Source organism: Podarcis gaigeae, assembly GCF_964106915.1.
Source record: "Podarcis gaigeae genome assembly, chromosome: 11".
Classification (NCBI taxonomy): Eukaryota; Metazoa; Chordata; class Lepidosauria; order Squamata; family Lacertidae; genus Podarcis; species Podarcis gaigeae.
In genome coordinates, this window is record NC_139687.1 from 20,898,285 (window position 1) to 20,913,665 (window position 15,381).

The window sequence follows — 15,381 nt, forward strand, 5'->3', positions numbered from 1 at the left end:
TCTGGGTTAGCAGTATGTAACCTGAAGCGTCTGTAACCTGAAGCATCTGTAACTGGAGGTACCGCTGTGGGAGGGTGGAAGAAGATCCAACAAATGGTGGCTGTAGAGCAAGTCATGTGCCTATGTAATATAAGCCTGCCTCCTGGTGGCCCATGCCCATTCGCGATTCGCTGATTAGACAGGCGGGCGGGACCAAATACCCAAGCAGCCCAGAGGCTTCCTATGCTGCCTGGGAAACAGCCACTGGTGCTTCCCATATTGGATCCTGGCACATGGAGAAATGCCAGCCTGCAATGGCGCCCACCAGGGAGGGTGAGATGCAGGCTAGGTAAAGCAACAGAAGACTCCCTTGTGAGATGATTCCGTTTATCGCTCTAGTTTGACCTCCCTCATCCTGAAGTTGGGTTTCCACTTGCTATTGTGCTGAGAGCTTTTAGACATACACAGATCCATTGCTCACACAGCTGCTTCCCTGAGATTGAATGGGAAAGCCTTCGCTCACGTGGAGCTCCATGTGTGTATCGGAACCCTACAGAGTTTTGGATTGCAGAATGTAGGTTTAATCCCTGTCTGAAATTAAGGTGCGCCTGAAGCAATTTAGCTATCTTTCGCAATCCTCTTGAATCAGTATTTATTGCTGCGTAAGCCCGATAATACTTTGTATTCACTTGGAAGACTCTCTTACCGTTTGGTACAGTCAAGTTATTCCCTCGGCGGTTGTTAATTAAAATGTTCAACTCTGACAGACCTGAAAGGAGATGCCTGAAGCTAAGGATTTGTAGCCATCTCAAGCATATGGAAGTAGGAGCCTGGCTGTGGTGTTATACCCAGCCCCACCGTTGCGAATACAGGCAGCGAAGAGGTTGGTACAGCAGGAAACTGGCTCGCCGAAGAGTGAAGTGGTCAGCACTGATCAGCTGCTGCTGTTCAGCTACTCAGATCTTCTCAGAAGAAAGCAAGTTTTGGCACCAAAGTTCATTTCCTGAGCACTGCAGTGACTCTTGGTGTGCAGAAATTCAATTCGTATCTTTTGCATTCACTCATCATTTTGGTCCTAGGTGTTCAAGGACCCAATGTGGTGTAGTGGTTAAGAGCGGGAGTCTCTTAATCTGGGGAACCGGGTTCGCGTCTCCTCTCCTCCACATGCATCTGCTGGGTGACCTTGGGCCAGTCACACTTCTCTGAAGTCTCTCAGCTCCACTCACCTCACAGAGTGTTTGTTGTGGGGGAGGAAGGGAAAGGAGAATGTTAGCCACTTTGAGACTCCTTAAAGGGAGTGAAAGGCGGGATATCAAATCCAAATCCAATCCTGGAAGGAACCCTCTTTGCAGTCATTGCAAATGTTTTGTTTTGTTGTTTCGTTTTGTTTTTTGCTGAGTTAGATCTGGCTGTTAAAAACTGAGGCACAGTGAAAAGCACATTGTGCTTATAATTTATCTTATTTGCAAGGCCCCTCTCCAGCTCCTCTCCTGAGAGCGGAGAAGGTTTACTGGTATATACTAATAGCCAACTCGGCTGGTGAGTGCCAGCATGATTATAGGGCTCCTGAGAAAGAAGAATGAAGGCACATTCTGCAAAAACCCAAGATCTGCAGATTTAGAAGAAGATTGTAGAGAAAAAACTGAAGGCAACAAAAAACCCTAGAACAACTCAATGAGGACTGGGCTTCTCAGATATCACAGAATGTTGAATGACCAGAGGATAGGACAAAAAACTGAAGGGGTAAGGAGGATAGAACAGATTATTTTGAAAGAAAGAATGGCTGGCTAGCGCTTTGAGCAGGAGCTCTTGACACTCTTGCTGCTATAGCTAGGTTGTTATAAATGGAAGAGAAGAACAACTATAGTAGCAACCAGAGCTCTAGGATTTATAGTAGGATCTTGGATGTCATCTGCTTGCTTCAGACATGTTAACTTAGCAACGGTGAAAGCTTTCACCAGCTTTGTGTGCTGACAAATCTAAGCTGTGCCTCATAAAATCCTCAATTACTGCTATAGTTCAAAATCCGCATGCATGGGGTTTATGGAGGAGCGAATGAAAATACTACATTGTGTGGGGGTGGGTATCTAGCGAGCAAAAGTGAAGCTACAGCCCAGTTAAATAACTTCAGTCAATTAAAAACATTTTAAATCAGTTAATCTGTTCATTAAAATTGTATATTCACAATACTTTGGAAATGATTTTAAAAGTGCAACATTGACGCACTCGATACTGCATCCATCTCCCCACTAGAGGAACTCTAGATGTGATCTGCCTTAAATAATTTAATCATAGAATTGTAGAGGTGGAAGGGATCCCTGGGGTCATCTAGTCCAACCACTGCAATGCAGGAATCTCAACTAAAGCATCCATGACAGATGGCCATCCAGCCTTGCTAAAAAAACTTCCAAAGAAGTAGAGTTCACCCCCTTCCACGGGAGTCCATCCCACTGTCCCAACAGCTCTGACTATCAGAAAGTTATTCCAGATGTTTAATCGGAATCTCCGTTCTTGTAATTTGAAGCCATTGGTTTGAGCCCTAGTCTCCAGAGCAGGAGAAAACAAGCTTGCTCTATCTTCCATGTGATAGTTGAAGATGGCTATCATATATCCTCTCGGTTTCTTATTTACCAACTCCCTCAACCCTTCCTCATCAGGCTTGGTTGCCAGACACTTTGTCATCATGGTTGCCTTCCTCTACACACATTCCAACTTGTCATTATACTCCTTAAACTGGTACCCAGCACTGGACACATTATCCCAGGTGTGGTATGACCAAGGCAGTATAGTACGGTGCTATGAGTTTCTTTGATAAGGACACACTTCTTCTGTTGATGCAGCCTAGAATAGCATTAGCTTTTTCACTGCTGCGTCACAATGTTGACTCATGTTAAGCTTATGAGCTATTAAGACCCCTAGATCCTTTTCACACGTACTACTGGCAAGACGGGTGTCCCCCATCTTACATTTGTGCAGCTGCTTATTCCTGCCAAAACGCAGAACCTTACATTTGTCCCTGATGAAATCCATTAGGTTGGTTTTGGCCCAGTTCTTCAATCTGTTAAAAGAGAAATGGTTGTACCCTTATCAAGCCGCAATAAGATAGAACTCTTAAGTAGGTATGGTTGGTTGCATTCTAAGAGACTGTGATTCTTATGGGCATATGGAGTTCAAATTACCTAGTCTTTGTCTTCTGCAATATGCATACCTTGTAAGAGATGGTTGAAAATGGTCTTGTGGGAAGATGTTTTTTTCGTCTGGATAAATGGCATACAGCAGTTCATACTGACTACTCTGCCACAACATACATCTCACCGTGCATCATCTTTGCTGACTCCATATTTACCATACCCAACATATAGCTAATATTCTTTGGTTTCAAGTAACATCAAGTTGATGTTAATTCAGTCCTTGGGTTCTCTCAGTGTGAATCAAAGGGAGGTATAGAGAATTCAGAGGAGACACTCAAGCTTCTCCCTTGTATCCTCTTATAAATGTATCTTGGGGTAGGAATTATAATTCCAATTTCCAAAACCAATACACATCTTGCCATATTGCTGATTGTCTGTAGTTTATCATTGTGGCAACTCTACATTCCCCCAAGACCCTGATTGCTCTGACACTCTCAAGCACTTCATGGTTCCATAGATGCTCATTCCCTTCCTTCCAGCAAACCAAAGAACAGAGTAGAAGGCTAGAAGTTTACCGGTAATTCTCTGTCTTACATGTAGAAAGGCAGTAATTTTTCTTGAATTCGATGCAGCGATATAGTTTGGGAAACTGTGCTTTAGTCCTCACTGTAATAAATGTGACAGACAAACCTCAAGGAGTCTTCCAGCTGGGAAGCCATATTTCTTGTGCAAATACAGATATAGATATTGTGGAATCATGTGGGGAATATAAATGGCCTTCTGTTATTGTTTCTACAGATGTTTCATTCCCAATGATATATGGGCCCAGTTTGGTTTCCACACCTGTTGCAGTGCTGTCAGAAAGCCTGCACTCAATAACATCTCAGGGGCCTTCAGAAGGTCATTGGAGCACCTGGGCTCAGCAGTGTTAGAGCACTTGACGTGCGCTGGCCTGATGCTACTGTCGTCCCTTGGGCATTGGAAGCAAAAGTGCAGATGGGCCCAGAACATTGTACTCCAAGCAGAACTCCTTTCCTTTTTACAATTATTTTAAACGCTTTTCCATCCTAGGATAAACACAAGCGACTCCCTTCAGAAGGTCTAGAGAGGAGATATAAGACAGGAAACAAATGATGACAAATCACCCATTGCTTTGAAATAGGCTTCTCAATACACAGGACTGGAAGTTGATTGGATGCGACTGGTGGTGCTTAGATGGCTGATTATCCACACTAGCGTTTCAGACTCTGTATCTTATGCTTGAAGTAAATTGAATTTGCTAGGTAGATCCAAGAACCCACATAAAACAAAAGTCACTGCTGAGTAATCCTGAGATACATGAATCTTAGGCCCATAGGCTCTGTACTTTTCCCTGTAGCTTCTGCTATAAACCTGCTGAACTTCTGCTTTGTGTTGAGCTGGTTATTTGTATAATTATGGCTACCCTATGGAGAATTAGTTTCCCAAGGGTTACACTTAAGGCTGAGATTTACAAGTACTTCGCAGATTAATTCTTGACAGGCAGAAAGAGGATTTATGCATGACACTGACTCCAACCAAAATATCAAATGTCTTTCCGAAAGGGAAATTGCAAAAAAAGAAAAGAAAAGCATGATTCTGGTTATAAATAGTATGAGGAAAAGAGGCTCTTTTGCAGTAAAAAAAAAAAAATGCAAGCAGTGCTGCACATGACTGTAAACCGTGAAAAAGTAGGTTAATACCATAATTTAGCTGTGTTCTTAAAACACAGTAAAAACGTCTGCAGATAAATGAAGAAAAGGAACTCGGGAAGGAACTCCACAAGTGTTCATTTAGTCTGGTTTATTTGCTTCTAAAGGGATTCTGCTATTTTGTTTTTCAGATGGATACTTTGGAGTTTCTGGGAGATGAGTTCAGTGGAATGGCCAGGTGTCCTTATGATGCAAAGCATGCCAACGTTGCGTTGTTTGCAGGTAATAAAGCAACAGGAAAAAATAACACATTATATTACAGTGTTGTGCTTACTTTAGTACAGTTATGATGCACATCCACAAGTTGTAGTTACAGGTAGGTAGCCGTGTTGGTCTGCCATAGTTGAAACAAAATAAAAAAAATCCAGTAGCACCTTAGAGACCAACTAAGTTATTGGTATGAGCTTTTGTCTGCATGCACACTTCTTCAGATACCAAGGTGGTGAGTTTATGAACAATAACCTATAGTAGAGGTCAGGAGAAAATAATTAGCTTCCGACGTATCACGTAGCTTGGGACTAATGAATGGATGGTGACCTATTCAGACCTCTTTGTTTTGCAAGGCATTATCTGCACTTGTATGTATAAAACGAAATGGACTTCTTTTTTATGTAAATAATGTTTTATTGATTTTACGATTTCAGCTTCAACGTTTTGCATCAAAAAGAAAAAATGAGAAATTGATACAAGTAAAAAAGAATTTTTGAAAAGTAAAAGTAATCCTATAACATTCACTTTTTGGGGGGGAGGTTCTCTTTAACCTCCTGACTTCCCTCCATTTACTTTCCTGGTTCATAAATATATACATTTTCTGCATAATTATACTTAAGCCTCTTATCCTCATATCGTAACTACATGCCATCAAACTTTAGTATTTCAATTCAGGTTTCCTTTCATAGATTTTATCTCATTTTAAACTACTTGCAAGTGTTTAATCAAAGCCTGCCAACATTTCTACTTGTTTACAATATTTTTGTACATATACAATAAATGTTTGCCCTTCTTTTTTAAATTTCTCATTATCATAGTCTCTGAGCTTTTCTGTGAATTTAGCTATTTCAGCGTAGTCCATCAGTTTCAGTTGCCATTCCTCTATTGTTGGTATTGTGTCTTCCTTCCATCTTGGGGCTAGTAGAATCCGGGTTGCTGATGTTGCATACATGAACAATTTCTTATTTTCTTCAGTATTTGAAAAATAGGAAATAGTATTCTGATAGAACGCAAAGTCAGGGTGAGGCAGAACATCTTTTCACATCCTGCCTTCTGAAAGCCCATGAAAAAACAAAAGATTTCACATGAACTGTAGTAATAACCGTTCATTATGTATGGTTCCACACTTTGTGGGCTAAAATAGAAAGGAGGAAAAAAGGACAAACCTGGTGTGATTCAGCTTCCTGATGTTTTGTTACCAGCTGTGGCAGGGGAGGGGACTGAACCGGAGTCTGTGGGTTTAATCATGATTTATTATGCATGCAATGAAATGCAATTAACTCTTCTTTTTGCAGTAGTTTAAAAATTGAGTGCTTATTAGAGGGGTTAATTTGGGCCATTGATTATGGAATGGCATTTTGGAAATTTGTGCCTTATAGATTTTAGATTAAATTGTCTCATTACCGAAATTGTGTTAGCATGAACCCCAATGATCCCATTTCAAATTTAGCTGTAAAATACGCAGTAGTATTGTGGAAACCACCTGGGAAAACCTTTGGGATGTTTTTTCCCCCCTGCAGGTGCCTAGCTCCAGAAGAAGCAGGGTGTCTACCTACTATCTCCCCCACCCCTATTAAAAATGTACTTGATTGCATAATAGACTAAAGGTAAAGGGACCCCTGACCATTAGGTCCAGTCGTGGCCGACTCTGGGGTTGCAGCGCTCATCTCGCTTTATTGGCCGAGGGAGCCGGCATACAGCTTCCAGGTCAGATGGCCAGCATGACTAAGCCGCTTCTGGCAAACCAGAGCAGCACACGGAAACGCCGTTTACCTTCCCGCCGGAGCGGTACCTATTTATCTACTTGCACTTTGACGTGCTTTTGAACTGCTAGGTTGGCAGGAGCAGGGACCAAGCAACGGGAGCTCACCCCGTCGCGGGGATTCGAACCGCTGACCTTCCGATCGGCAAACCCTACGCTCAGTGGTTTACACCACAGTGCCACCCACATCCCTGCATAATAGACTGACCTGTGTTAATTCACAAAACACAAAATCCTGAATATTTGAAATCATCCAACTTTTACTCCAATCTTGATTACTTACCTGCATACAGCATTGGTGTTGCTGGTAGACAGTAATTTTTTTAGTCGCATTGTTGTAGAACATATCTTGATACTTCTTCCTGCAGAGGCTGTGTCCAAAACAGTACGATTGTCACAAGTTCATGCAGTCCTGTTCAATGTAATCATATGCGCATTTACTTCGGAGCAAGTTCCACTGCATCCAATGGGCCTTACACGCTAGGATTTCAGCCTTCATTTCATTTCTAAACTTTTTTTAAACCATAGCAAATATGTAAATGTTTCTGCACCCTCTTTTCAGAACTGTGGCAGTGCATGATTTATTTCTCCTGATAAAGTCTGAATATGTTTCAAACCTATTAGTTTGAAAGAATGCCAGTGCAAGTAGATAAATAGGTACCACAGTGGCGGGAAGGTAAACAGCATTTCCGTGCACTCTGGCTTCCGTAATGGTAGTCATACTGGCCACATGACCCAGAAAGCTGTTTGTGGACAAACGCCAATTCTCTTGGCCTGAAAGCAAGATGAGCGCCGCAACACCATAGTCACCTTTGACTGGATTTAACCATCCAGGAGTCCTTTACCTTTTTTATGTTTGATTGCACATCTGTTTGAACACACACACACACACACACACACACACACACTAATGTCAGGGGATATATATCAAAGTCTCAGTGTATTTGTCAGGGAACCGCCATCGGAGCCAGAGGCGGAGGGAAGGCTCCAGAGCGATGCTGGAGAGGGTCCCAGCAGGGAGAGAGGCAGCCCATCTGCTGGGGAAGGAAATCAGCGTAACACCAGGGGTGAAGGGGGGCAGATGGAATCGGAGAGGAGGCTCCAGGACTCTTCACCAGAGACCAGCGGGGGGAGAGCACGGGTACTCCGCTGCCCACACCCTCCCTGCGCAGAAGACTTCCGCGCAGGGAGAGTAGGAGGAGACTTGGCGTCAAAGAACTTCTTTGCTGGAAGAAGTTCAAGAAACGCCCACTGACGGATTCTGCCAGCGACTGAAACAGCCACAAAGTGAAGGGCTGTCCAGACAGAAAGGGTTCAACCAGGTAACCTAGCCAGGAGTGGCGGCAACTTACACACGAGCAACCCCTATACCTATTACAGTATTCTTCTGAAAATTATTTCAAAATGCCATATTGGTTGCACAAAAGGTCCAGTCAGATACCACATTCTTTTATGCAGTGACTCAGTTGGTAGAGCATGAGATTCTTAATCTCAGAGTTGTGGGTTTGAGCCCCACGTTGGGCAAAATATTCCTGCATTGCAGGGGGTTGAACTAGATGACCCTTGTGGTCCTTTTTGTATTGTTTTCGATGGCCTGTTTCAATGATTCCCGAGCAAAGATAAATGAACTCTTCTTTCACTCTGTTTCTCTCTGTTGTTTTCTGTCTCTGCCTCTCTCTCTCTCTCCTCCTTCTTCCATTCCCGCCTCTGAAGAGGGAAAACTGTATTCTGCCACTGTGACAGACTTCCTCGCAATAGATGCGGTCATTTACCGGAGCCTTGGAGACAGCCCAACTCTGCGGACAGTCAAACATGATTCAAAATGGTTAAAAGGTACGTAAACAGAAGCAGGGAGAGGAAGGGCAGCACTTTTGATTACAGTCTTAGGTTCCTGACAGACCTTGCTGTGTTGTTTTGCTTTATATTTACTGTGCTGTTTTGCAGTCCAGTCCTTTAGTGATTGTTACAAATAAAAGATGTTCAAAGCACATGTCGTTTGTACTTCATTTCAGCAAGGGCTTCTGTCAGGTAGAGGGCACTAAATTGCCTTCCTTACTGGTACATTTATTTCACTCTCCCCACTCCCCCACCCCAAGTTGCTAGTTATTGATAGAGCCACTAAGAATAGGTTGCATCCAATTTACTTTTTTAAAGCCTGGCTATTTCACCATGCTATGGAAAAGATAGAGATTCGGAGCAGGTAAGGAGCGGTATGAAGCCGTGCTGGTGCCATCAGCCCTTCCCTCCAATTGGGCTAAGTAACTATCAACGCTTTATGAGGTGTAAAGAATTTGTTCTGTGGTCTTAAGATCCATCAATAAAAATAAAATAACAGAACTTCCATTTCATTGTCATGAAGTGCTGAATGGGTGCTGCTGAATTAGGCAATTTGTATGTTCTAAATAGCCTCATTGTTAAGAATGTTGCCATTCATTCTTTTCCAATGGCCTTATGAATGGGTGACACATTCTGAGATAGTGAAAAGGGGGCTTTTGCTTGTAGACAGAAATGCAAGAGGGGGGGAGGGAGGGAGGGAGGGAGGGAGGGAGAGAGAGAGAGAGAGCAGTGTGGGAATGATTCTGTTATATCCAATCTTTCTTTGAAAATTATTGTATTTTTTATAATTAGCAAGCATTTTACTACTTCTCTGTGTGACTATAGGCAATGCTGTTAATTCTCTGTGGAAGAAATACCGCTGCTTCCCCAAATTTTGTATTCAGAGTAAATTAACGCAAATGGCAAATGGAAGACTTGTATCCCAGTTTATTGCTATGCATGATTTTTCATGCCTTCAGGGTTCTTTTCCTCAAGGCAGAGGAACAATGGGACCTTGGGATAGGAGAAAATGAGCTGTGAAAATGCTCATTGACCAACATAGGGCCCCGAACCCCCAGGTATCAGCCAAGGGCGCCATTGTTTCAGAACCTTCAGTAGTTCTCCATGTGTATAAGAACTGGAGAGGAAGGTATCTTATAAACATGTAAGTTTGGTTATCAAATTCCCAGCAATTTTCCGGTTTCCTTTCTTATGGTCACTTCAAAGAAAATGTTATCCATGATTGGTTTGGTCTGGCTTTGTGGTTTTATTAAATTGCTCCAAGGCTTTGGACCCCACATCTTCCTCTTCTTTAACATGTCCAACCAGTCAGTCACGATCTACTGGTCGATCGTGGAGTGTTCCTGGTCGATTGCAGGATCCTTAGCGATTGGCAGCCAAGAAAAAAGCTCAACTACTCTGGGCAATGACAATGGGTAGATCACTGCCAGTTTTATTATACTGGGAGTAGATCACAGTCTCCAGAGAGTTGGACGTGCCTGCTATAAGGGAATAGTCTTCCTGCTTAAACAGGGGTTAAAAACCCACTCCAAATTGACGTGTTTTGCTCATAGTTCCTTGTTTATATTTGTACGCTTTGTCTTTCTTGCAGAGCCTTACTTTGTCCATGCAGTGGATTATGGCAACTATATCTACTTCTTCTTTCGAGAAATAGCTGTGGAGTATCACAGCATGGGGAAGGTAAGGGGCAAAAATATATTGTAGGCCAGCGTGAGTTAGGAATGACCTTGAAATGAGAGCTATAAATCATAATGGCAAGGTCATTGTTTTGAGAGGATGCTGCTGCTTCTGCCAAAGGTTGGTTGGAATACAGCATTTCACTCTGCCTTGGATATAAAACACTCTGGCTTCTGATGGCAACAAGAGGCACAGGGCTTTTCTTCTCCTCCTCCCCATTAAGCAGGAAAGCATATGGCAAATTGATTTAATTCAGAGCTCCAAATAATCATTACAAGCCTGACTTTAAAGCAAGGAAGCAGCTGCATTTGGAAGATCTTCACGAGAACAGCAGAAGTAAATGGGAAGGAAATTTCAGCCTTGCTATATCATAAAAGCACAGCGGAAGCCTTATTGACAAGATATATATATTTTATATAAATAAAAAAGCGCAATAAATGTATTGAAAAGCTCGCAAGGTTAAAAAGGAGACAGACATAAATAAAGGCCTGATGACGCTTGCATACTTTAAAGAAATGCTTGGGATAGAGGAGGCTAGTGGTTTAGGCTGCGTGGATCGCAGATGTAGAATGTGCTTTTGTTTGTCGAAAGAGAAAGCTGAGTGGTCTGCATAGAAATGAGTTTTATACAAGCTGAGAACAGTTCTCCTGAAGGATTTATGGCTGTGTATGAAATGTCACCGGCTTATCTTTCATAGTAGAGAGTTCCAAAGCCGAATTTTCTTCTGTTTGCTATTTGTCACAGATTATGGAAAACATGGGATCAAATCAAGCGCCAAGTGTTGCCATTTCTTTTTATATATATATTTTTAAAAAATAGGGAGGTGGGTAGAAACAGAACTTCAGCAAAGTCTTTTTGATGAATAAATAGTTCAGTTTCTTTCTTCCCCCTCCCCGCACCTTCCCCAATTCTAGGTAGTTTTCCCCAGAGTAGCTCGTGTGTGCAAGAATGACATGGGTGGATCCCAACGAGTGCTAGAAAAACAATGGACTTCCTTCCTGAAGGCACGGCTGAACTGCTCTGTTCCTGGCGATTCACACTTCTATTTCAACATACTGCAGGCAGTTACAGATGTTATCCATATCAACGGTCGCAATATTGTCTTGGCCACCTTCTCCACCCCTTACAACAGGTAATTTAGCCAGTATCATTCTTGCTGGCAAGTTTTTGAATTGAATTGCTCCTGAATCCCACAAGCTTTTTGAGTCTTCTGCCAGAACTATGGAAGCTAGGAAGGGTGGTTGTGAATGCAAAGTAGAGGAAGTTGTAAAAAGTCTTGTACTCTACAGTTTTCCAGTGTATTTGCCTATTTAATTATTTAAGCTGTTTATATACCACTTAACTATCAAAATTTCATCACTGGGAAAAGTCTGCAGCCTGGTTCAGACACAATGGCAAAGTATTTTCCTGCTAGATGAACAAGTTCTATGTCTTTTAATCCTCCTGCTACCACCCTTCCCCTCTTTTACATGTCACAGGAGGAAACCGATAGCATCTGTTTTTCATTTTTAACTAACTGCAGTTTCCAGTAATGTCTAAACACTGGGAATTGTGATTTATTAAAGTATGAATGATGACAGCAAGCTAGATTCAGAAATTCTGGATTGATTCTGGTTGTTCAACCGACAGGAGTTTAACCAAGCCATAGTTTGTTGAGCTCTGATGTTGTGGGGAATGTGGTTTGCTGAAAACCCAAATCAAAGGCATTCAGTGTCTTCCTCCTGGACCATAAAAGAGGACCAATGGGGAGCATGTGAGCCTGAAAATTGTGGAGATTCATTCACAGAATGGAAACCATATTATTATTATTTTTTAAAAAAATACATGTGAACCGGGTTTTTGAGAATTCTATCTCATCTTTTTGCATTTTTGTGACGGCTTCATAAAATTGGCATAATTTTCTCAGTTGTTTGGAGAATCCAAATGATAGCATTCCCATTACACTCCCATGTTTTCCCATTGACTTGTCAATTCTCCCAAGTGCTCATTTTTAACATGGAGTGGAATCGCAGTATAATTTTTGGAGGTGTAGACCAGCTTAACCCTTCTGCAGACTAGTTGAACCTCGGGGTCCCTTCCAACTTGTATGATTCTATGAGTGTTCAGCGACACACACAGTGATCTGACTGGTCCTTTTGCCACTCTTTTCTGCTTGCGTCTTGCATTACATGACTGGGCCTTTGCCATTACCTTTTCTGCAACATGAGCCCCTCATCAATTTTAAAAGCTATAGGGCAACATCCAACATTGCACATGCAGACTTCCCCTTTCTCTCCCTCCACCAAAGCCATTGTATTCAGTAGGGTCCCTCAACCATCTCAAGTAGATAAGGGGGAAGAGAGAGGCATCCAGCTAGAGGTTAAATCTGGCCTGTACATCCACTGTGTACATTCCACAGACAGACAGACAGACAGATGCTGATGGATTTTATCAATACAGTGGAACCTCGACTCACAACCACAATCTGTTCCGGAGGCCCGTCCTTATGGCGAAACGGTTGCTGGGAGAGGTGCCGTTGTGCACAGACGCGGGTGGCGATTGCTCGCTCCTGCGCAGGCATGAACAGCGGCAAACCCGCCGGTTACTTCCAGCTTTGTCGTGGTCACAACTTGGAACGTCCGCGAGTGGAGGCGGTTGTAAGGAGAGGTTCTACTGTATCTCTTTTTTCAAGGAAGCTTAATAGCGTGCACGCTCACACATTTCTTTAGAAAAGCATTGCACTGCAATCACTCATAAGCCACTTTCAGGGTGGGAAATGTTGCACTTGGGTGCATGCAGTTGCGTGATCCGCTTTAAAAGAAGCCATGAGAAAGAGCAATGAGCACCAGTGCGAGTGTCATCAGAGGCAGACTGAGTGGAGCAGGGCAGGTTTGGTCGCACTGAACGCAGAGCTTTGGAGGCATAGTAGGGGATACCAGAACTATAATCTAGAATGGAGTGCAAGAAGCAGGGAGGGCAGACAGGACACTACTGAAATGTGATACCCCAGGCTGCGCCACTGAATGTCATATATCAGGGGTCAGCAAATGTTTTCAGCAGGGGGCCAGTGCACTGTCCCTCAGACCTTGTGGGGGGCCGGACTATATTTTTTTTTTTGGGGGGGGGTAATGAACAAATCCCTATGTAAGACAGAGTTGTTCCGCCTGGCCTTTGGCTTGGAATCAGCTTGATTCCCTCCCCCTCTTTCCTTTTTCCTTTCTCCTTCTGTGATGGAACTCCTATTTGGGGACCTCCCTGGCTTTCTTCTGGCCCACATAGGACCAGTCTGGATAATTGGCCTTGGTGAAGACTTGACATTTTCATCTCAAAAAAAGTTTTTGATTTGAGTTTCTACTGAAATGAGGCTGCATTTTTATTTTTTATTTTAATCTTGTTTTTAAGTTGTATTTCAATAAATTGTTTTATATCTGGTGTTAGCCACCCTGCGCCCGGTCTTGACTGGGGAGGGCGGGGTATAAATAAAATTTATTATTATTATTATTATTATTATTATTATTATATACCCCACAAATAACCCAGAGATGCATTTGAAATAAAAGCACTCATTCTACTCATGTAAAAACACACAGATTCCCGGACCACCCATGGGCCGGATTTAGAATGCCGACTTGGCCTGGCCAGGCATTATGGGGTGCTCATGGGCAAATTATTATTATTATTATTATTATTATTATTATTATTATTATTATTCCCTGCCTTTTCCCCTAACGGAACTCAAAGCAGCTTACATATAATAATGAAAACTGCTAAGAACATGGGGGGGATAATTAAAAAGCAATTAAAACTATATAAAACTGAATGGCTTGGGCTGTTGACATGATCACCCCTGAATGCCCTCTCCCACTTTGTGGCGCTTGCTTGGCTCTCTGGTATCCTCCAGAGCTTAGGGCAAGGAAACAAGCTAGGAGACGGCTGGAACGTGGGGAGAGGAAAGATCTGGCTGCATGCAAGTCTACCTAGTGGCAGTAAAGGCAGCCAAGAAGTCATACTTTGCTGCCTCCATTGCATCCTCACTATTCCGTCCTGCAGAGCTTTTCCTGGGTAGCGTGGGGCCTCTTACAGTCTGGTCCAAAGGATGTGGTAGAACTGACAGTAGCTCACTAGGACTTGTTTGCAAAGCCTTTTGAAGACAAAATTGCTTGCATCCCACAGCAGATGGCTCTCAAAGGGCTTTCCAACAACTAGTCCTGTTGTGTTGGATGAGTTTCAGTTAGTAAGGCTCATTCAGCCCAGTGGGAAACGACAGCTAAAGGGTTCTAGTGAGCAAGTACCCATTGTTCACTGAGCCACTTTGGCATGACGTTTCCACTCACGGCAGCATCTCTTGATCAGCAGGATCAATAGAGGTGACACCCGTATCCCCTTTCCCTGATGCCTGACATGTGGAAAGGCACCCTCCTCAATCTGTGCTCATGCACATTGTACGAGCTGCATCGGGAGTCCACACATTTCGCACCAGGAGGCATGTTCCAGTTTTGCCCTTGGTGAGATTAAGCGGAGGATTCCTAATTCACTTGCTTCTGCCTGTGACTGGGTGAAACAGTCCTCAGAAACGCATTGGGGAATGCCTTCTACTCAAGCCCTGTTTTGAAATGAATAGGGCTCATGAAACAGAACAGAACAGCACTGCTGAGTAACTCCAAAGCATTTCAACAGGACAGATCCCTAACAGATTGTACTCCCTGTGATTCAGAGGGAAATAAAGAGTGCCTGCATGCCAAGTAGGAATAATTCTCTCTCATGATAGATTTGAGTTTCCTTTCTGTGAATGGATGCCTTTTCCTTTTCCCTTGTAAGGCACCCAGCTCAGCAGATGGCCTGAGCATGGCGAAGTCCTTTCCTTTCTGCTGCAATACGAGTCATAAATAAAAGTAACAGGGCCCATTATTCCGACACCCATAGTTTTTTAGGTCAGCTAATAAAAGACTTTTACAGCATTCACCTCATCTGTTAAGAATTTGTAAGTGCTGGTATATTACCACACACTTTCAGTAATTTATGGGAACATGCTAAGATCTCCAGTTGCTAAGGTCTCCAGGAAACTTTGGCAAATATG

At 42.9% G+C, this 15,381-nt stretch overlaps 1 protein-coding gene across 12 annotated transcripts in view; it reads left to right on the forward strand.

Annotated features, from left to right (window-relative positions):
- Positions 1–15,381, forward strand: part of SEMA6A (semaphorin 6A) — a 180,370-nt gene that overhangs the window by 113,061 nt on the left and 51,928 nt on the right. For all 12 annotated transcript variants that reach the window (XM_083702229.1, XM_083702234.1, XM_083702224.1 and 9 more), the window contains 4 exons: positions 4,972–5,062; positions 8,526–8,645; positions 10,240–10,328; positions 11,240–11,457. In XM_083702229.1, the coding sequence (XP_083558355.1) occupies positions 4,972–5,062; positions 8,526–8,645; positions 10,240–10,328; positions 11,240–11,457 (518 nt within the window). The remainder of the gene's footprint in view (positions 1–4,971; positions 5,063–8,525; positions 8,646–10,239; positions 10,329–11,239; positions 11,458–15,381) is intronic.